Consider the following 22650-nt stretch of genomic DNA (forward strand, 5'->3'; position numbering starts at 1 on the left):
AAAACTTTGAGTCAGTTGTTGAAACTTAACCATATTTTCTTTATCAATACAGTATCTATCTAAAAATAAAAAAGGCCAAGGGAGGAAAATGCTCTCTTGAGATTACCTGTGGGGTTTCCATGTTCAGCTTTTAAAGAAATAACAAAAACTTCGTTCTAGGAGAATAAGAACGAGCAGAAAACCGGAGAATTCAGAGGAATAAACCTCTGAAAAGAGGGTATAGGAGAGAACCAACAAACAACTCTATTCACATATGGTAATGAGTTCATGCAGAGAACACGTGACCACACCGATAAGGGACGGCACATTAACAGCGCAAACCACCCAAAAATGAATCCTCATGTCTTTCAATCTCAGGCAGACTGCCATTCCCAGAAATTAATATGTTCAAAGTGAAAGGATTTATGAAGACGAAATTCGACTTATTTACTCTTCTTGTTAAAAACGCATTATATCCCTAGTGGTCAAGATTTTAAAATGTTTTTATCGTTTTTTTTTTCTTCTCATCATTATTGTCTCTAATAAAATCCGGTGGCGTCCAGAAATCGATCTCAGATCGTTTGTAATCAAAAGGCGATAATTTCAGCGCCGATACATTCATCTTCTTCTCCATGTCGACAAAGGATACCTTCTCCATTTTCAGAAAGGGAAAATCCTTCCCGTGTAATTTTGACGTTGAATTGAACTTGATAAAGATTGGTTCATTTGTTAGAATCCCACATTGATTGTCCTTTCGGGATATCTTAATAAAGCCTTCGTCGCCCCAGAATTTCCCCCAGGAATTCTTTATAATCCAGTGCTCCTTGCCGTTTTCTTTTCCATAACCAACGATAACAACACCATGATTTGTATGTGGACCTGTGTAGCAAAAAAATAAAATCTTAAAAATCCGGAAAATATCTCAAGCAATTATACCTTCCCTAACTAAACCCTGTGTTCCTTGAATATACAGACTCATTTACTCAGGCTTGGCTTCGTATCAGTGTCTAAATATTCACAAATACCAACGATAAGGTAAAGAATGCACAGCTTCAACAATACAAACACTTTGAAATTTCACGGACCTTCACTGGAACATCTTGGTTTATCAAAGTCAGGAGACGGCTTCCTCACAGATTGAATTTATATTAGCGCATTTTGCGGAGAGAGGAAAACCGGATATTCTTGAGTTCACGTTATTTGAAGAAACACTTTCAGATATTGAAAGTTAAAAGAGAAAAATCATTCAATTTTTATGGCTAGCTTCGTCAATAAAATTTTTCATTGCTAAAGAATTTGTTGATAAATCTTTTGTTATATCAAAAGTTAATTTAACGAATTTGGTGGCCATGAAGCATGCATGCTCAACATACCACACTTGGGATCGTCTAAAACTCCCGAACTGTAGAATTTGAACGATTTTCTGTTAACATTGATGGCAATGGACGCCGGGCCATACCACGCAAGACCACGCCTTAGTGCATCTTCGTCGTTCTTGGGCGTGGTCATTACCCGAGAAAACTGGACTGATGAGCAGTTGTTTTTCGGTGCACAGTGGCAGTATCCTTCCTATGGGAAAAGGAAAAAACGAGAAAATAAAAGAAAGATTGAAAGAATACTGTTCACACAAACAAGAAACGAAATGTGAGATGTTAAAACAGTGGATTAGTTTCATTCTCAAATAAAAATATTAAAAAATTGGAGTTGCGAGACTTTTTATAAACTGATATGAGTTTATAATGTCGTGACATGTCACGTATAACGCACCTGTGCTAGATATCTACCGTACGACTCGCTAGATGTCACGCCAAACTTTCTTGCCCAAACCAAAGCCTTCCACGAATATCCACCGCGGCATCCGTTGTTTCCAAACCCCCAGGTGCAGTCTAGAAGCTGTTGCTCCGAGAAATCAACTAGTTTACCTGTCTAACATCAAAATATGTTAAAGGAGCTCATGACTACGTTACCATGACAACGATGACGAACGTTAGAAATATATTAATAAAAAAGTAATTTATTGTGGTAATATAAGTAGAAATTTGTATTGTAGTTTCCATGGATACCTCTATGGCGTAAGCTCCTTCTATTGGCCCCATAGCAGAGAACGTCCAGCAAGACCCGCAGTGACCTTGCGCCTTGGCGGGTGTGACAGCTCCTGAGATAATGACCAATTATGTATAGTTTGTAATCTGTTATTGAGTATTATCGAGCATTACAACAGGTCTCTGAGAGGGAGGGGAGAGGTTAACTACCATTGCACCAATCAACAAAATTGAGTGTCCTTTCTAGACGATTATTTTGACGTTGCTCCATTACCAGTTTCTTACCATATTCTCTCCAGTCCAGATTGCCAGGTAGAGGCTTGTGAGGGATGCTGAATCGTACTTCTGGTATAGCCTGTTTCTTTAGCTTTTCGTCTCCTCCGCTGGGGTCGATCAGGAGACCTTTGTAGGTTTCGAACTCTTCGTCTGTTACATCTGCAAGCTCGTTGGGATCAAGGGTGTAGCTGAGAGCAGCCCTGTTGTGAGACCTTATATATCTAGAAGTTAAATAGTATACAACAGACTATGAAGAACTTTTCAATATCATTGAACGGGAGATATTGGTCAAGACAGTGGCAAAACGATCAAACATCATGTTTTTATATAAGGAAGGAAGGAAGAATAGAAGAAATAAAGAAAAAAGAAAGAATGAGAGGAGGAGAGAATGAGAGAGCAAAAGGAAAGAAGAAAAGAAGAACAAGGAAGAAAGGACAAATAAGATTATAAGAAGGATGTGAAGGAAGAAGGAAAAAAGAAGAGAAAGGAAAAGAGATAGAAAAAAGAAAGGAAAGAAGAGTGGAAAGAGAAAAAAGAAAGAAAAAAAAGAAAGAAAAAAAAAAAAAAAAAAAAGAACGAAAAAGTGTATCCTAATTAACCTATTTATTATTCCTATAAGTGAAAAACTTCATCTATGGAAGGTAAACCCTTCGGTGACCCAAGAAACACTGTTATCAATTAGACTCCTGAATACTCCAGTTTCGAGTATTCTGTTACTCAGGCTTAGCCTCGTTTTTGTGCAGAATATTCACGTGTTCCAGTGAAGGTCCGTGGAGTTTCAAAATGTTTGTATTGTTAAAGTCGTGCATTCTTTACTTTACCGTTGGTATTTGTGAATATTGATACGAGGCTAACCCTGAGTAATTTGAAACTCGAAAAAACTACGTCTATTTGTATTTGCCACACAGATATTCATATTATCTTACCTCATATTGTGTCTGAATATATTTTTTCTCTGCTCGTGTTCTCTCTCATCTGGGTACTGTTTACCGTGTTTCTTCTTGTAATGCTCGTACAGTTCCTCTACGTCAATATCATCAAAATTCTCATGCATAAACTCCGCCATCGGGTTGAAGTGAAGTTTCGATCGATGTTTACTTAAAGTTTTCTCACAAAAGTTTCCTTTAAAGGCAAAAACATTCATTAATCATGCACTGGGAGAAAGCATCTCCGTGGTGAGGGTCGACTCATAAAACAGTCCCATGATGCACTGCAATGCTAACTCGACCCAGTTTTCTCCTCAGCCTCGGAATGATTAATAGAGCAGTTTTCGTATGACTGTGAAAAGCTCACGGCACGAGACACGGTCATGACACGGCAAGGGATACGTCAGACCAATCACATTGCTCGAAAATTAACTCTTTATCCAATCAAATACCCGGAACACGGCATAAACGCGGCGCGGACACGGTCACGCCAAGATCACGACACTTTTAGACCAATCATATTGCGCGTGAAAAAAATCAGCCAATTAAAATCCTAGAAAGTATCACGGTCACGGTAAGGCATGCATACGGCACTGAGCTTTTCACAGTCATACGAAAACTGCTCTAGAGAACAGTGTTGTAATTTTCGACCAAATTTCTATTCACATTGATATATATATGAATTCATACATGCATTCTTAATTCATACCTTTTGGTATTTTCATGACTTCAAAGTCGAACTTCCACGGGTGAAATGTAAGATAATCTATGACGTAATGATCGTAAGAAGAATGCAAAAGTGTGTCACGACCATGCATGACGTAACGCAATGGACGATGTGGCTTCTCTTTAGTGATGTATAAGGTATAAGTGTTTTTCTTGTTGAATGTTGTTGTCTTTCGCAAGTACTTTAACGTGGGCATCCCGCTACGGAATTCTTCGCCAGCAAACTGTAAAACAATCAAAGTGTTAGAGGCACAATCAAAGAGCGCATGCGTGCATAAATGTGCCTCAATTTGATGCAAGACTTGGTTACCAATTCAAATGATGCCGATGGCTCGAAAAAAAGTCAAATGGGCATCTTTACCTTTGGGTAATGTACGTTTTCCCATTTCAGACATGCACGTTTCGTTCTCTTTAGAATACATGTAAAATTCTGTTTTTGAGGTGTATACATATTCATATGTCTTCTCATGCACAACCATTAAACAAAGAAATTATACTCTAGGGAATGACGCGTGGTCTGAAATGGGAATTCATTATATTACCTTGAATTTATTAAGATTTTTAGGAATGACGCTTTGACCTCGTTGAGGTGCCCATCTAAATCCAGGGCGATACCAACAACTGATGGTGTTCTTGTCCAGATTTTTGTCTTTGCCCCAGTGAACAGGAATGACTTTGACCATGACTCCGTGGTCCAGGAGGTCACCACGCTGAAATGTCTTGTCCATTCCTGATAAACAACAAAATAATATCAGAGCAGAGCAGAGCAGAGCAGAGCAGAGCAGAGCAGAGCAGAGCAGAGCAGAGCAGAGCAGAGCAGAGCAGAGCAGAGCAGAGCAGAGCAGAGCAGAGCAGAGCAGAGCAGAGCAGAGCAGAGTAGAGCAGAGCAGAGAACATAACAGCCGTCACGAAACTCACCATAGTAATAGTCAATACGACTCATGTTATAATCTCCTGCATACCAGATCTCGAACGGCTCGTGAATATCATCAAAAGGAAGATGTATAACTCCATTTGAGTGATAAGTACGGGGTAATCCAAACCTCCCATCGTACAGCCCATGTCTAGTGACATTGAACAGTGAGGCATCATGGGCAGGGCTACCATGATGTCCCGTAGTATTATTACGCGCCTTTGTTTTACAGTTCTTTTGTCGTTGTTTATAAATAATTCTTCCCACTATGACACTGATGGTCGCAATCACCGAAATAGCCGACAGAACAAGCGCAAAGACAAGAATCTTCCTCATTATTACAATAATTATATTCAGAAAAAATAAAATTTGAAAATTCTGAAAATCCTTGGAAATTTATGCTTGTAAAATTTACTATTATACAGATAGAATTTCTCTGTCTTTGGAAAAAGAGTATATCCAAAAACAGTTCGAAAACTTGAGCAATGTAAAACGATCAGGTTTTTAGATACGAAACTCGAAAATTTTAACTGATAATTTCATGTCAAAAACTGCTAAATAAACGGCGGTTCAAATGGATGAATGAAAATTGGTGACGTTTGAAATCGCACCATTTACGCCAGTCTAAATGAACTGTTTAAGAACGCCTCTACAACCAAAAGTTTCTTGTAACAATTACTATACTTGTCCTATAGTAGACAACGCCAGCTTGTCCTGGACTCGATCTTTTATAACAAATATGTCTTCCAGAATTTTTCATTCTCTGATGTTTATATAATCTTACTGGTACTAAAGTTTGTTTGAATTTTCTGTTAGCTGGAATTTTTATCGTTGGTTATGTTTTGTATTTTTTACCAATCAACAAAGAAAACAGTTTGTTCCCGCCCTTTCCATGATCAACTCATATTAAACAACCTTGAATCAAAATGGCCGGTCACCTCATCCTCCTAAACTCAAAAAGATGCTTAAAAATAATAACTCAAACATCTTTGGAGGAGATTCTAAATCTTTTTTACAAATATGAATGTTGTGTAAAAAAGAATATATTCTTTGTAGAAGATTTTTTTTTTGCAAAATGGTTTCAATTTCGAGGAAGCCATTTTGAAGTCCTCAAGGAATTTCGCGCGCCTTTTCCCCGCTCTGTTCTCGAATTCTAATCGTAAAGAAACGTTTTTTGAATTCTAACTTACCGTAATAATAGTCTATTCTGCTCATGTTGTATTCCCCAGCGTACCAAGCCTCGAAAGGTTCAACTATTCCATCATAAGGAAGAGAGATCGTACCATGTGTGTGATAAGTACTTGCAAATTGAATGTGATGTTTCATCTTATCCCAGTAATGTCCTTTATGGTATTTTATAAGTTCTTTCAATTCATTGGAAAGTTGGTTAATAATTTTGTCAGGATTAGGATATAATGTTTCCAAACTTTCATCTTTATTCGTGTCGTTTAAAGGCGAGTTAAGGATCATTGAAAGTTTCGTTGCTCGATCCTTTGATTTCATATGAAGTGTACCGACTGAAGACGTTTTTCCTTCCATCGACTTTAGAATACTTGCCAACCGCTTTTTATCAAAATTATTCAGATCTCGCAATTTAAAAATCCCTCTTAATGAACCGTTTATAGTACTCAAAGCCAAGTCTTCGTCCCCATCAACATTTTTCAAGTTGTTTGCTTCGTAGTTATGAGTTGCATCTTCAACAACGGTACGATTCGATTCACCAGCCATCTCATGAACACCCGCATCGTTTTTTGACAAATTAAGATTCAAGTTGTCATTATTAATAACAGATGTAGACAGATTTTGTTCGACTCTCCCATCATGCAGCTCCTCTATTCGTTTCGACGAAAAATTCCCGAACTCTGTCGAATTTTCGGTTGGTTTCTCTTCAATGATAACACCGGTTGTTGTTTGGTCTTGACGAATCTTTATCTTGTCGAAAAAATAATTTTGTCCAGAGGAGAAAGCAAAATCAAGAACTAGATACCATAAAAGATATCCTAGAATCATGATAGGCTTGTGTTTTTCTTCGCATAAATTTCCTTGTTTTTCGCTGCCATAAAACACGAAGAGTTTTTACTTGTGGGCCGACATCAACGTTGTTTTGTAGGATGCGTTTGCTTGCTGACTTTTTGATCCAAAATATTTCATTCAAAACATCATTTCATTGTCATTTTCAATTAATAAATCCCATCGAGTTGAATTAAGAAGAATTTAATTGTGTTGGGATGTAAAAATCAAAAGTTAAAATATATCTTTATTTATATATTTACTTTTGATCATATTTTGCTTAACAGTCAAACCCACTCAGCCGATTGATGAAACTCGACTGTGATTGGTTAGTAGCTCGCTTGTTGAAAAACCGTTTTGTGTTTTCTGGTGCTCAAACAATACATTATCTTTTAGATACATTCTTGTTTCATAAAACACTTATACCTGTCGTTAAATATAAAATATTTATAGCTCGATATACTTCGTTGCAATAAGTGTGGTAATTTGAACAAATTAATTTTTTACTAGGACTGTTAAGCTTGGTGGTCAAAAATAATGCGAAAATCGTGAGAAAAATATATTATACAATACAATAAACTTTATTTAACACATGAATTTAAGAGCGATAGCAAATACATGCTGATATATCGATTAAAGATCTGGGCCCGGTTGCATAAAGCTCTCTTAAGATAAGAGCATCCGTAAGTATTGTTCCAAAACAATAGGCCATTGTACTAAGACATATACTTACGAGTCGAGTGTTTTTAAGTTTTTTTTAATCTTAAGAGAGCTTAGTATGCAACTGGGCCCTGGTTACTTTGAAACACACCTGCCAGCAACCGGATGATAGAAAAACGCTATCAGCACCTCATGCTGGCTAGACGCAAACGTTTCTTATGTACCACTTATTGAAAGTTTAAATTTGATTTTTTTTCTTCTTTTTTTTTTTTTTTTTTTGATCATTCTGACCCGCCCTCCCTCATTCAACTTTTTTAGACTAAAAAAAAAAATCGGGCACCGAAATTTCATTACTTCTTGCGGGATTCCTGTGGATATGGCGGGAAACTTTACTCATGAAACGCGTACGCGTGTGTATTGGCGGGAAAATTACATTGCACCCCCGTCAAGACATCGATACACCCCTGATGTTCAATGAAATGCTGCTTGATTGGAAGCCATATATTGATAAACAAACTGAACCGAAAAAAATATCAATTAATTGAAATCAAAAATTACAAAATTATTGCTAAAATGATTTTTATTTCAAAGGAAGGTTTATTAAATAACAAATCTATGATACAGTATTGTCATCAAAATTGCAATTTGTACAAACGGTATTATATGTTTGTGCGTGAGTCTGGAGCGTGAGTTTCGTGTATTTACGTGAACTGAATCACACTTGTTTGCCTCATATTGAATACAATTTACACTTAGATCCACAGTCCGAATGGTGTACGAGTCAACGTAGACCATGAGGCTATGTACTTGTATCTTCGCGCATGCGTACATTGCATCATAGCCGCCATCTTGGAGGACTTCATAAAATAATTAGCTGTTATTCAACATGGCCATCATGTCTTTGTTAATATTTCTTATAGAAATGTTCTAAGTATCAAAGTTGTATTTTCCCTCTAAAATAAATGTGCCACTAGTGAGCGAGCTTGCATGCCATAATCGACCTGTGTTGCTAAACAGGAGAACCCGGTTGAATAAATTGAATAACTTATATAAATTCATTACATTCACTACATTCACACTAAGTCAGAACCTTGCTAATTTGTTGCAAATGCATCTTACGTCAAACTAAATGCCTAACGACTCGGTATTCAAAGTAACTTGCTAATTTTCATAGCCGCCATTTTGGTTAATTATGAATTTTCTGTTGCACAGGGAATATGCTCAGAGTTATTTTAGCAGATTCTGTGTATAATATTCATGTTACAGTGAAGGTCCTTCGTGGAAGCTCAAGAGTGTTTGTATTGTTAAATTTTTGCATGATTATTTACTTTACCGTCGGCATTTAAATATTTCATCATTGACTTTGAAGCCAACGCTGAGTAAATGAGACTGTAATTAAGAAACGCAACGGTCTAATTCGAAAACATTCTATTTTATAGAAGCGAACTAGGTATTTATCATCATATGTATATATATATAATATCTTTTGTTATATCAACCAACATGGCCCCCATACAATGTTGTTCTCTAGAGAATCAATCTTCGTACAATTTGAAATCATTTCTACGGTAAAAGATCGTTACGCATCGTCGTTGAAGGTTTATCTCGATTCTACTTCAGCTACTTTGTTAAGAACAATTAAATAAAGAGAAGTTTCGCTTCTGCGCTTAACATGCGCTAAAATTCCCCATGTTGTATGGTATCACCAGTATTGATGGTATCTGTGTCTTTTAGATAAAAATATTTTATCTTTCTTAGCAGACTTGTCCTTCTGCCAAGGAAGTAGTTTGTTACTTTTATTCAGGACTACGAAGGGTCGTTTCTCAATTCCACAAAGCCCTTGTTTGATTTTAATAAAGCCATGATTACCCCATTTGTGTGACCAGGAATTCTTTACCAGCCAGTAAGGAATTCCGCCATGCTTGCCATAGCCAATCAGAAGCACAGCATGATCTGTCTTGTTACCTAGGGAAAAAAAAAAGAAAATTGCACGGTTTGTCGGGCAGGCTGACAGTGAATCAAGAGTGGTGTAGTGGTAGGGCACTCGCCTCTCACCTCAGGGGTCCCATGCAGGGTTTGATTCCTTGACTCGATCGGCATCACATGTGAGTAGAGTTTATTGGGTCTCTCACTTGATTCAAGGGTTTTTCTCCAGGAGGTTCTCCGGTTTCCCTCCGTCAGTCTAGAAAACCTAACACGCTAGTTTTCGATGTTATCTGTGTGTCAGCCTTGCACTGACGTATATCAGCCCAGAGATTGTTTTAGGGTTCAATCTGTGAGTTAGCCGTGCCCTGACTTAGATCAGCCCAGAGGTTGTTTTAGGGTTTGATCTGTGAGTTAGCCGTGCCATGACTTAGATCAGCCCAGAGGTTGTTTCAGGGTTCTACATCTGTGAATTAGCCGTGCACTGACTTAGATCAGCCCAGAGGTTGTTTCAGGGTGATTTGTGAGTTAGCCATGCCCTGACTTAGATCAGCCCAGAGGTGGTTTCAGGGCGGATATTATTAAAGGTTATTAATTGCTGATGTTTATTAGAACCAAAAAAGTTAAATTCAAACTCACTGCAAGAAATGTCATCCAGAACACCTTTACTGTAGAATTTCAGTGTTTTTGGGTTGGCGTTGATGGATATGGTTGCTGGGCCGTGAAATGACAAAGCTTTCTTGAGAGCGATTCGATTGTAATGTTTCACTCTTCTGTAACTGTGGATTCGTGCTCCTATGGTCACATTCTTCAGTTTACAAAACCCCTCCTAAAAATAAATATTCGTTAATAATAATTAATACCAAAATATTAAATAAATAATTTATTAATACAAAAATATCAGAAATGTAACTTTTCAAAATAGTTTCTATCGTAAATGAAGAAGAATATATGCACAACGTTAAAATAAAGAATGCACAACTTCAACAATACAAACACTTTGAAATTCCACGGACCTTCACTGGAACAAATGAATATTCTGCACAAAGTCTGGGCTAACCGTGAGTAACAGAGAACTCGAAACTGGAATATTATTGAGTCAAGGGGTCTTTATATTTATTACCTGTCCTCGGTAAGGTCCATAACTTTTCGTCTTGGCCAGGCCAAACTTCTTTACCCAGGAGAAAGCTTTCCAAGTCCATCCACCAAGACACCCATTATTTCCTTTGTCAGCGCCTGGAGTAAACCAAGTACAGTCTAACAGCTGCTGCTCAGAAAGATTTTCTAGTTTTCCTGTCTAGATATTTTAAGAACACAAATAGGAAAGATTAAGTTGATTCCATCTTTAACACGGGACCTGATTTAGAGGGAGGGTGGGGGGTGGGGTGGGGATATCTCGTACCACCACCTCTGGACTTGAAATACTGGATTTTGTTCTCGCAAATATATTCAAAATTAAAAGTCAAATCGCAGAAAGAAATGTACTGTCTGTTTTTATGTATGCTGAAAATAACAAATCGCTCAAAGATTTCCATTGCCTGTCTTCCTTTTGACCATGTATGACGTCATGGAGGGCGCGCTAGCGATTCGTCATTCTGTGTTTTTCCTTTTATTGTCAGCCAATCAGATGGCGAGTCTCTAGTTGTTGTAAAAAACCCATTTGTGTGTTAAAGTCACTAAAGATACCTAGTAATGAGCATTCAACAGGTCTCTTAAGGGGGGAGGGGAGGGGGCATTTACCGGTATCTATTACTTAAATCAATAGTGCTCTATACCTTGATAAAGTTGGCACCTTCGATGGCTCCTGCTGCGGCGAAGGCCCAACATGAACCACACGTTCCTTGTCCTTTAGGAGGATTGACTGCACCTGAAAAAAGGAAACAAAATGATGAAAAATCTTTGGTTTTTATTGTTGACAATACACTTGACAGAAATGGGTGAAAAAACGGGTAATGGCATTTAAAGGGCTACCGCTTTAAATTCACCAATCAAGAAACAGAAAGAGGAATATTAGCCAATCAAATATAAAGCCAATTAAGTGCCACGTGTTCTTACCGTATTTTCTCCAATCCAGTTCATCAGGAATCTTGAATTCTTCTTTGAGTTTTTTATTTTTCTTGTGTCGATTAGAGATGTGGTTTCTTCTATAGCTTTTACTATCTCTTGAACTACCAAAGTTGCTATGGTAACTGTCATCCTCATCATGTCGATGTCTTTCATCTCTTTTGTCATCTCTTTGTGTGTCTCTATCATCATCATCATTGTGGTATCTTTCGTCATTGTTATCATATTTTGATTGATCATCATCATCATCATCGTGTTTATGTTTTTCATCGTCATCATCTCTTCTATCATCACTAGGTTTTTCATCGTCTGTTGGTGCCTCATCATGACTATGATAATCATCATCATCATCATTTATATCCTCCTGGCCTTTGTCATCATCATCATCATTGTCACCCATGTCTCCTTTGTAAGAATTAAATTCTTTATCGGTCAAGTCAGCAAAGTGATTTGCACTCAGACGGTAATTGAGATTTCTTCTGTTCATCGACCGAATGTACCTGAATATAATAAAGAGCTTTTAAAAGGGGTTTACTTGTTGCAAGGTAACCTGGCACCAATACCACAGGAAGCCCATACCAGACAGCAAAATGGCAAAAGATGGCATCTCAAATTCTCAACTAAATCGGGTGAAAGGTTTTCTGGATCAATGTTTTCAGTTATAAACACGGTTATTTATTTGCGCAAAAAAGGGGAGGGGAAGGGGCGGGCGATGTCTAGTCACTACCCAAACTTACTCCTGGATTTACGTCTGCGCATGTCAACTTTAGAAGACAGCTGGTCCTACCTGACATTATGTCTGAAGATATGCTTTCTCTTCTGATGCTCCTTTACATCTTTATACACTTTCCTGTGTTCGTTTTTAAAGTCATTAAAATCTTGTTCAATAGGGTCGGCTTCGTGTCCCACAGAGGTGAATTCGCTCATGGGATTCAACGAGGCAGACGCTCCGTCGCCTGATCTTGACATCTTTGAGGTGTCCCAGCACCATTTGTCGTGATGTACTGTGAATAATAAAATAGCTGTCATAAATCTTGCTTTCTTATTGGTTGAGGCGCGTACTCTATGAGAACAAACAGCATGCGTGCGCACTTCATTTTAACATTCGTATCTAAAGGAATTAACGGCTACTTCAATTTGGTTTTCGTAAAAAAAAGTAATAATTGCTAGCACTCCTGTTCTGTATGCATTTACGAAGCACTTGTGTGTTGAGAGGTGTTCTGCTAATCACCGCGTGCTCTATAACTGCACACTGCACGTGCGCGCTCTTTCTATTTCTTCATGATGTAATGTAAAGAGTCTAGGAAGGATAGAAAGAGATGAATGAAAGTGAAGGGTAGGGGGAGGAGAGGGGTCGGAGAATCGTTGCAACTTACGATGAGGAATCTGGAACTTTTTTGTATCATATTTCCATTTTTCAAACGAAAGATAATCGATGACGTAGGAGTCATAATAGGAGACCAGTAGTGTATCATATCCGTTCATCTCCAGGCGGACAGGCAGGGGAGGGTCTGTCTTTGTAGCGTAGAATACATAGCTGTTCTTCTTGTCTAAGACGTTGACCTTGTAAGTCCATTTGGTGCATAGCTTGCCTTTGATGCGTTTATCACCAGCATACTATGTATAAAATGAAATATAAGCTCTTTTACATTTGGCATGATAAGTTCCCATGTCCCAGCACGTTTAATGCCCTTGAGTATGATTTCTTTGATTGCCGGTAAGTTTGGAGTAGGTATAATATATCAATATGAATGCAACTTTCTTATACGGTACCTTGAAGTCATTGATTTTGGATCTGAAGGGCCATGATGCGTTATGTGGAAGGATTGTCTGTGCGTTAATCTTTCGCTTCTTGACTCCATAACGTTTCCAACACCCCTTCCAGTGTTTTTTGCTTTTGTAAGAGTACTTAGGAACAATTTTAAAGAACATTCCGTATCTACCAATATCACCACGCTGGAATGTCTTGACATCTCCTGAAATAAGTAAGTAAATAAATAAAGGGATGAATAGATAAATTGAGATTATTAGCAGACTTTATGAGATAAATGGCGAAAGCTTGAAAATTTATATCTTTTTCTCTTAACTCCGTAAGAACGCTAGTCATATATCAATCCTCGTGACCATGGATAACTTTATCGCTAACAACAAAAAGAAGAAATGTTGAACTAAATTTTTTGAGTCTCGAACAATTTAGAAGATTTATAGTAAAAGAAGAGTTATTTTACTGATTTTTAGGTTATTTTGAAATATGAAGTTCAATTATGATGATTTCATTACGCTCACACGAAGAAAGAAAAAACAAACTAGCAAAACTGTTGAAAGAAAATCTGTTCTTTTGTCTCTGAAACTCGTGTTGTAATTTAATCTTGATGAACGGAATTGTGATTTGGCTTTTCTCATTTTCACGTATCATAATTCTCAAAGTAGCGTTGCGATGAACTTGTTACGGAGTATACAAGCTTAAGATTCGGTCGTAAGTCGTAAACGTTGACCAGCTATATTGTATTCTAAAAATCTGGCTACTTTTTCAATTCTAACATATATTTTCGCTTATAATTACTTACCATTATAATAGTCTATCCTACTTTTCTTCCTTGATTGACTATACCATATTTCAAACGGCTCGTTGATATTGCTGGTAACTAGATGAAGAACGCCAGTAGAGTGGTATTCCTCAGGGAAATGTAAGCTTGCTAAGTTATCTCCAATTTTCAGTTCTCTTTTAGAAATAATTTCTGATATGTAGCTTCGAAAGTCGTCGCGTTTAAGATAAACATAAGTCCCAGCTGTAGCTACTGTAAGTAGAAAAGCAGTCACTATGATCTTCCAGTAGGCTGGCATTCCTCTCTAAAGTTGATCTTTTTCGGTCGATAATTCAAATGAATAATCCCAACAGGTCTTTCTACGGATCCTTGAAGAACTTTGAAATAGCAGACGGGAAAAACACTTTAAGGCCGTCGCACACTCACACAACGGGGGAAAAACGAGCTACAAGTCGGAGGAAAAAATCTAATAATTATCATTTATGTCATAGATATTTAGGGGTATCATTTAGGAAAGTTACATTGAAGATTTTGGTAGTATTTTGTTGATATTTATGTATGACTCGAGACGTTTATTACGTCAGATAGAAAGAACGGCTGACTGACAGTATGTTTGTATTATCAACATGTTCCTTATTTGGCAAGGAGACACCAGTGAACTTGGTCAATAAAATAAGGCCTACGGTCGAGGGTCATCAAACACAGTAGAAAGGAACACTTCTAGCTATTTCTGGCTGTTGTCTTTTGTATCAAACTAGAATATGTTATGATGGTAGGAAGAAAACCATATGCGTTAAAATACTTCTTAAAAATATGGTTTAATTCCGGTTCAATACATAAATTTCACCTTCAGTAAAATCAGAAAAATTAGGAAAATCAGAACTACATGCAAAGAAATCAGCTATATTTGCTATAGTTTTGCCAATGAATATTATTTTTATTGTCATACAATATTCATATAATATTCATTCAACATTTCCTTGGCGAATGGTTATTGAAAAAAAAGCATCGAGTATGTTCTTAGTCGGAAACTCTTTTTAGTTTTGTTGGCGAACTAATGACGAAAATAGGTGAGAACATGAATGCAAACAGTGTAAAAATAGCACACTCAACATTTACTGAAAAAACTTAATCATTCAAACCGGCTTAGTAATCATAGATAAGAAGGAGAAACCTTTAGGATGGGTAGAAGACAACTTGATTTAAATGAATTTGCATCCAAGCTCAATATTACATTCATAGTTAATTCTGCAAGCAGATTCATAGATAGATTTTGAAACCGGTTTTACCGGTAACAAGTTTGAATGCAAAGAAATTGCGAGGGGGAGGGGGGGGGGTGTGTGTGGAGAGAGGGAGACATTGTATTTGCACCTGTTTATATCTTTGGCAGGTACCTGCAGCATTAGTCATAAAAGCCCGTCCACAGGGTTCCCAAACTAGTTTTTTCTCTTCTTAAGACTTAAGAATTAAATAAAACTTATTGGGCTTCCTCTGTATCAGCTATTATAAGTGCCTGGCTCGTTTCTCGATGCTGACTAAAAAACGCAAGCTCTGGTCATGTGACCAAAACTTTTCACCTTCCCAGTGCCTCTCATATTAATAGGAGGGGTACTGGGATTGATGAAGAAAAGTTTGAAACTTTTTGTTACAAAATAGTTTAATTTCTGTTTTAAAAACCAAATTATTATAAAAATATGTACTATTTACAAGATATGTAGATACTCTTTCGATATGTAGCATGTGTCTTTAATCGAGTACTTGATGCAACACTAATGTAACCCCACCCTACTCATACCTCGTTATAAAGCTGAAGTCGCTTCATTGAGTGAAATATCAGGTGTAACATATTACTTGTTAACGTCAATTGGAATGTCTCATTTTTGATCTGACGTAAGGCTTTTCCACTTATGGAAACTTGCATTCGCTTGAGTGTTATTTCTTTCTTTTCTAACCGACGGGGTCAGACCCCTTTATAAATAATATCTATATGCAAAATGTGTTCATAAGGTCTTCTTGTAATTTCAGAACACATGTCATTCCCTTGAGTATTATTCCTTATTTGAACCTATCAGAACCAGAAGCTACATCCATATGGAATAAACTCAGGGAATCTTATTCCTTAGAGGTTTGAAATAGTAAACATAGCAAGATCTATGTAGTTCTTATATATGTAAAAACATTTCGCATTCGACACACAAATCCAACATGGCGGCCATCACGTGATCGTGCTATTTTAGAAGATACTGCACGGACATCTTTCTCGGTTTGCGTTTATCGCCACAGCCTTCTATCATCCATCATGGTGGCCATCACTTGATCGTGCAATAATACTGCACTGATAATGCAATGCTTTTTATCATCCAACAATGCAGCACCCGTCTATCTATTTTCCACAACTGTCTTTTTTCATCCAAAATGGATGCCATCACGTGATCGTGCATTTATACAGTATAATGCACCGCTGTCTATCTTGGTTTGGCGTCTATCAAGACTGCCTTCTTTCATCCAACATGGATGCCATCACGTGATCGTGCATTCATACAGTATAATGCACCGCTGTCTATCTTGGTTTGGCGTCTATCACGACTGCCTTCCTTCATCCAACATGGATGCCATCACGTGATCGTGCATTCATACAGTATAATGCACCGCTGTCTATCTTGGTTTGGCGTCTATCAAGACTGCCTTCTTTCATCCAACATGGATGCCATCACGTAATCGTGCATTCATACAGTATAATGCACCGCCGTCTATCTTGGTTTGGCGTCTATCACGACTGCCTTCTGCGCCACACCACAGTTATCGTCTTTCATGGCGATCTTGATGTAGCCTTTGTCTCCCCAGACTTCTGACCAGGAATTCTTCACCAGCCAGTACGGTACGCCTTTCTCTACACCATATCCTACTGCAAGTGCGGCGTGGTCCAGCGCATGCGCTATAAACAAAAAAATACATAATTTATATATTCCAAATTTCATTTAACTATTAGTGTATTAGGCACAATTTAATTTAATTCAATTTATCTTTATCTCATTTTACCTCCTTACATACTTTACAGTCACTCATAAAATATTTCTTAAAGCGCGCATGCGCAGCGATGAGCACGGGCGTGACAAGCAACAAAAAAAAACCAAAAAAAAACACAGGTATCCCACTTACTACATTGAGGGTCATAATAAACCCCTGAGCCATAGAACTTGAAAGATTTGGGCTGCGTGTTGATGAGGATTGTGACTGGTCCATAGAAAGCCACAGCCTTCTTGAGCTCTGGTATGTTTCCCTTGATTATATTCATGTATGTGTCGATCTGAGCACCGACTGTTGTGTTCTTAAAGTGACAGTAACCCTCCTGGAAGTTAAAGATTATAAATTCATAAGAGACTTGGAATAAGTAAGTTGGACCTCTTGGGCGTCATGTTTTCCCACTTTAGACCCCGTGTCAATCTCTTGAGAATAAGATTATTTATTTGTGTCATATGTATATCCATATGTCTTCTCATGTGCAAACATTAAACAAAGAAATGATACTCTAGGGAATGACACGTGGGGTAAATTGGTTAAATGTTATGCCAAAGGTATGAGAGTGACGATACTAATGATCAGCCAATCAGATTTCAGTACCTGTGCTAAGTATTTTCCATAACTCTCTGTGGTAGACAGTCCACCATGTTTCAGTATCCACTGCATGGCTCTATAGGGATAGCCTCCTTTACACCCTCTGTTACCAAAACCCCATGTGCAGTCAACGATTTGTTGCTCTGAAAGATTCAATCGAGTGCCGGTCTGGAAGAAAAAGAAAATAAGTCAGTGAAAATCTCTGAAATAGCTTCCATCTTTGTTCTTTGTGTTTTGTGTGTATGTTGTAATTTAGTGTTTGTTTGTTTATTTGTTTGTTTGTCTGTTTGGTTGGTTGTCTGTCTATCTGTCTGTCTGTTTGGGTGTCTGTCTGTCTGTCTGTCTGTCTGTTTGCTTATTTGTATCCTTGCCTGCTTCCTTTTCCCTTGAAGAAGTTGAACACTCAATCCTAGGAAAGGTAGCGTCAAATATTTCAAAATTTCAAATTTCAGTTTTTCACCTTGATAAAATATGCGCCTTCCAAAGCGCCAGCCACAGCAAACGCGTAACATGAACCACAGATACCTTGACTCTTGACATGACTGACTGCACCTAGACAAAAGAGGAAAAACAGTTATAATGATGCTGAATGATAATAATAACGATAATCTATAATCAATACCCGCTTTTCTCCAATCCACGTGTTTAGGTAAAGCCACGCCTCTGTCCTTCTCAGACAGCACGAACGGTTTCCCACCATTTCCACTGCCGTCACTCGTATCGTGAAGTAGACCTTTTCTCTTTTCAATCTCCTTGGCGGTCAAGTCTGCCATGTGGTTTGGCTTTAACTTGTACGTCAAGTGTTGACGGTTACGAGACTTTATGAACCTACAGTAAAATGATAAGTAAAGCGAGGAACATTAGTTTTGATATCTTACTTCTATTTCTATAAACATGCAAACTCGGTAGCTGCGAGCTGCACGATGAAATAAATTTTTTCGCTGCCGTCAATCAAAACCAATCAGTCGGTACCTTTCATATTTTTGATAGTCGAAAGCAGTGAAAAAACAAATTGCAACGGGCAAGTTCGCATTGTTATGAGAACAGCAGGAATGGAAATTTAGATTTATAGGTAACTACCGTTAACTTTTAGCTATAATCGTTTTTAAATGATGAAATTAAGAAAATCTATTAAAAAGTCGACGTTTAATCGTACGTTACCTGAACGTTATTATCAAGTCAATAAGGTTAAAATAAAAATGTTAGATGTTCTTCGTTTACACGTTACGTCATCGCGGCCATGTTGGTACCATTTAACAAAAGATTTCTCATTAGCATTCATTGTTAACGGTACCACAATGGCCGCCATGTTTTTGTCTTTTACATCTCTAGGAAATGCTTGCAACCCATCAATGAATAAAAGAGTTAAGTTCTCAGTTAGAGAAAACAAAGTTATTGCAATTTAAAACATGAGAAAAACACTCCAAAACAAAGAAACTTAATCCGTTCTTAATGAAAATTCTAGATAACGCATTACCTCATATTGTGCCTGTAAATATCTTTTCTTGTTTCATGCTCGTGTGTTGATCGATACTCTTTCTTAAAATCCTTTTTGAACCCAGCAAACAGATGATTCAAAATGTCTTCATAATGTTTCAAAGTAGCCTGGTAACTACTCTTCTTATCCGGGACCTTCTTACGTATCACTAGGTCAGAGGGGCCTGGGCTCTTAGGGTGTGGCTTGATTGTTTGTCCACGTGTTGGCTTGGTTGTAAAATCTCTTAAAGTCTCCTTCGTCTTTACAGGCATCTTTTGTAACTCTTCTAATAGGAATTTCAAAGAGTCTTCAGTCGAGTCCAGGTTGGACTGTTGTGTGGGTCTCGGGCTTGGTGACGTCACAGGGGAATTGCCATTCACCTCGGTATGGGGCATAAACTCTAGCATTGGGTTGATTTCACTCACGCCCCCCACGAAGTGATTCGAAGAGAAATCGAAGCATTTAAGATCTAGAACGAAGAAACAATCAGTTAGTATACAGTATATAGTTGCAATACTCTGAATTTAATTCAGCATTATATGGATATTTTTGATAGAACTATGCTTCGCTTCGTGTTCCATCCCCCCTCCCCCCTCCACCCAATAAATAATGGACGGTTCTTTAGACTTTTAGACTTTCACGTGGCTGGGATGACACTTGAATGGCAGTCCCACCTCTCCATTCTTCATCAACACTAACCAATATCGGAGGGACGTAAAGAACTACTGAGGGCGTAAAGAAACCCTGCAGTGACCACCCTCAGTGCCTATCTCTCGTAGGGAGGACCTGCACTCAATTGATGTAATGTATCCAGAAAATCTATTGTCGTTCTATCTATGGCATTTGGTGCGATTCATTTTATTTTCATGAATGCATTACATCAACTGCTTGCTACGTGGACTTTCTTATCCCTCATACTAACCACCTATCATTGTAGTAAGCAACCGGCTTTGTTTCTAAATTTAGAAAGGACGTCACATAAATCATAAAACATTTGCATTATTTTCTCCTAGTCTAACCTGTAGGTATTTCAAAAATAGAGTAATTGAACGACCAGGGCTTAAAAGTATGATACTCCAGCACATAGTGATCATAGTACGAGGACAGTAACGTGTCATATCCCATCATCTCGTAACGTACAGGCGAGTACGGCAGTGACCTTGACGTGTACAGCGTGTATGTGTTTATCTTGTTGTAGATTTTGAAACTGTGTTTCCATTTGATACAAGGCGTTCCTCGGAAATTAACGTGTTCTGCAAACTGAATCGAAAAGATCAAAATTTACGTTAACAATGAATACTAGTTATGCAATAGTTTAGAGTGGAATAGAGTGCTTTCCTATTTCAGACCATTCTCTTTAAGCTTAAGTTGTATCCATATTCATTTGTCTTTTCATGTGCAACCACTAAACAAAGAAATAATACTCTAGGGAATGACACGTGGTCTGAAATAGGATGGGAGCGCACTGCTGGAATAAGCGTGTAAGATGAAGTAACCGGATAATATTTTAAACCAACCTTAAAGAATCGAAAGGATGGAACGATGCTTTGTGGTTTGATTGGGTATTTATTGGTTCCTCGTCGATGAAGACAACCTTTGAAGGTTTTTCCTGTTCGTTCAGAGAATTCTGGTACGATCTTGCAGGCAAATCCATGTTTACCAAGATCACTGCGTTGATAAGTACGATCCATTCCTTGAGAAAACAATTAACACTCGTTATAAACTTTGTAATTGTTTCTTCTCTTCACAATAAATTAGTATACTGATCGACGATCGATGCAATCAATACTCAACTCACATATTGATTGGTAATAACTTTGATGAATGAATGAACCAATGGATAAAGGGAAATAGAGAGAAGCGTAGAAACAGTGGAATACTCGGATTGAATGAATGAATAAAAGGAAGGAAGAAAGGAAGGAAAGACGGATGGATGGATGGACAGACGGATAGAGAAAAGGAAGAACGGAGAACAGTGTTGAAGGGAGGAAAAACAAAAGGTACGTAGGAAGGAAAATAGTAGTAGGTAAGGTGGATGGATAGATACGGATCATCATCATCAACAACAAAACGACCACTATCATCATGGTCATCATAACGCTGACAGTACTGACCTCCATAATAATCAATCCTGCTCATGCCTCGAGATCCCGAGTACCAGACCTCAAAAGGTTCCACAATATCTCCATAAGGTAACGAGAGAGTACCAATAGAATGATACTCATCCGGGAACTTCAAATGAGCATTCCCATGAACCACGTGACTAACTGGACTTCGCCTGTCTCTTGATATCGGCGACGACTCGTTTGGCTCAATGTCGACTGCAGGTCTTAAAATGCAGACTAAAATTCCTAACAGAAAAATAAATAAATGAGCAATATAATACAATAAGATAGTCAAGTAGTTCCGTATTGCAATATCCTTTATTCCTTAGTTTATGACAAAGATAAAAAATGGTTTGTCAGCAGGCTACCGTGTATATGTTATGGAACAGATGAAAAACGATGTCATTCAAAAAAAGTAAAAATTGTAAAACTAGCTGAGTAAGTGGAAACATGTTTTACAAAAAATTCCTGCTGTTCTCTCGGATCAAAATATGATAATTATTTTGACAGCCTAATCAATGCAAGTAGTCAATATTGACACGATAAAATAGAAGGTGCAACATAAGAAAATAAATAAAAATCCAATGATTCAGTTCTTACCTACGAGAATTGCTGTAAAAGCAACGAGAATTTTGCTTCTCCGAGATGGTCTTCGTAGAACACCACGAAGTTTATCCGCGATGGATCCCACACACACTCCCACCCTTACCATAGGCGAAATAACTCCCAAATCGTAATCTTACCATTAGAAAAGATTTAGGAACAATTTGTACATAAAATAAACAACGATAAACGGAATTCCTCGAAGTCGAAGGAAAATTTAAATAAGAGGATGAAATTTCGTTACAAAAAGGACATGAATGTTGAAATTTCTCCCCCGAAAAACAAAGAAAGTCTGTTGTTTGGAGTTTCAGATTAAGAGCCATGATGTCATTTATCTTGGTTGCGATTTTAGAGCTCTGACTCTCTTTCCACCAAGTGTCAGCTGTAATTTTAGGATCCTGACGAGACGATCAAATCGTTAGTTGAGTGGTTACTAGGATACAGTCTTGTGAGTAAGATTGACACCTGTCAAGGGCGTGATTTCTGTGCTATCCTCTCCCACCTGCAACAGGTTGAATATGATAAAGAAGACACAGGAATCCCACGCATTTAAAAACTACGAATTACGATAACAGATTATGATTTTGTTACTAGCATTGACCACAGGCAGCCCAACATCTACAATCTTGCACATGAAATGGCGGGAAAATTTTCGTCCTAGCTAGCATCGCCAGATGTTGAGATTTTTGAAAAAGCAATTAAGATTTCTACAAAGAGAAAAAAATACATTGCATTTCAAATGCAAATTAATTATAAGATAAAATAAAATAAAATCGAATAGAGTG

The 22650-nt window shown here is 37.7% G+C and overlaps 3 protein-coding genes across 3 annotated transcripts; all 3 read right to left on the reverse strand.

Annotated features, from left to right (window-relative positions):
• Positions 1–416: 416 nt before the first annotated feature.
• LOC116287242 (counting factor associated protein D) lies at positions 417–7042 on the reverse strand. The gene is made up of 9 exons (XM_031693894.2): positions 6053–7042; positions 4492–4679; positions 3933–4173; positions 3224–3419; positions 2307–2518; positions 2043–2134; positions 1747–1905; positions 1353–1548; positions 417–858 (listed from the first exon to the last, which is right to left on the reverse strand). The coding sequence occupies exons 1-9, from the start codon at positions 6870–6872 to the stop codon at positions 473–475; spliced, it is 2490 nt and encodes an 829-aa protein (XP_031549754.2). The 5' UTR covers positions 6873–7042; the 3' UTR covers positions 417–472.
• A 1052-nt stretch (positions 7043–8094) lies between these two features.
• Positions 8095–14607, reverse strand: LOC116287319 (uncharacterized). The gene is made up of 9 exons (XM_031693986.2): positions 14087–14607; positions 13293–13495; positions 12896–13136; positions 12307–12523; positions 11511–12019; positions 11231–11322; positions 10579–10752; positions 10095–10284; positions 8095–9497 (listed from the first exon to the last, which is right to left on the reverse strand). Exons 1-9 carry the CDS (start codon positions 14361–14363, stop codon positions 9235–9237), a joined length of 2166 nt encoding a protein of 721 aa, XP_031549846.2. The 5' UTR covers positions 14364–14607; the 3' UTR covers positions 8095–9234.
• Positions 14608–15748: 1141 nt separating this feature from the next.
• Positions 15749–22503, reverse strand: LOC116287244 (uncharacterized). Its single transcript, XM_031693896.2, has 10 exons — positions 21863–22503; positions 21272–21508; positions 20675–20850; positions 20177–20417; positions 19158–19626; positions 18303–18508; positions 18141–18232; positions 17687–17848; positions 17225–17414; positions 15749–17000 (listed from the first exon to the last, which is right to left on the reverse strand). Exons 1-10 carry the CDS (start codon positions 21972–21974, stop codon positions 16816–16818), a joined length of 2070 nt encoding a protein of 689 aa, XP_031549756.2. The 5' UTR covers positions 21975–22503; the 3' UTR covers positions 15749–16815.
• Between the last annotated feature and the right edge of the window lie 147 nt (positions 22504–22650).

This window comes from Actinia tenebrosa, unplaced genomic scaffold (assembly GCF_029948245.1).
Source record: "Actinia tenebrosa isolate PJP-AT-01 unplaced genomic scaffold, QUT_ActTen_1.0 PGA_scaffold1__47_contigs__length_23844297, whole genome shotgun sequence".
Classification (NCBI taxonomy): Eukaryota; Metazoa; Cnidaria; class Anthozoa; order Actiniaria; family Actiniidae; genus Actinia; species Actinia tenebrosa.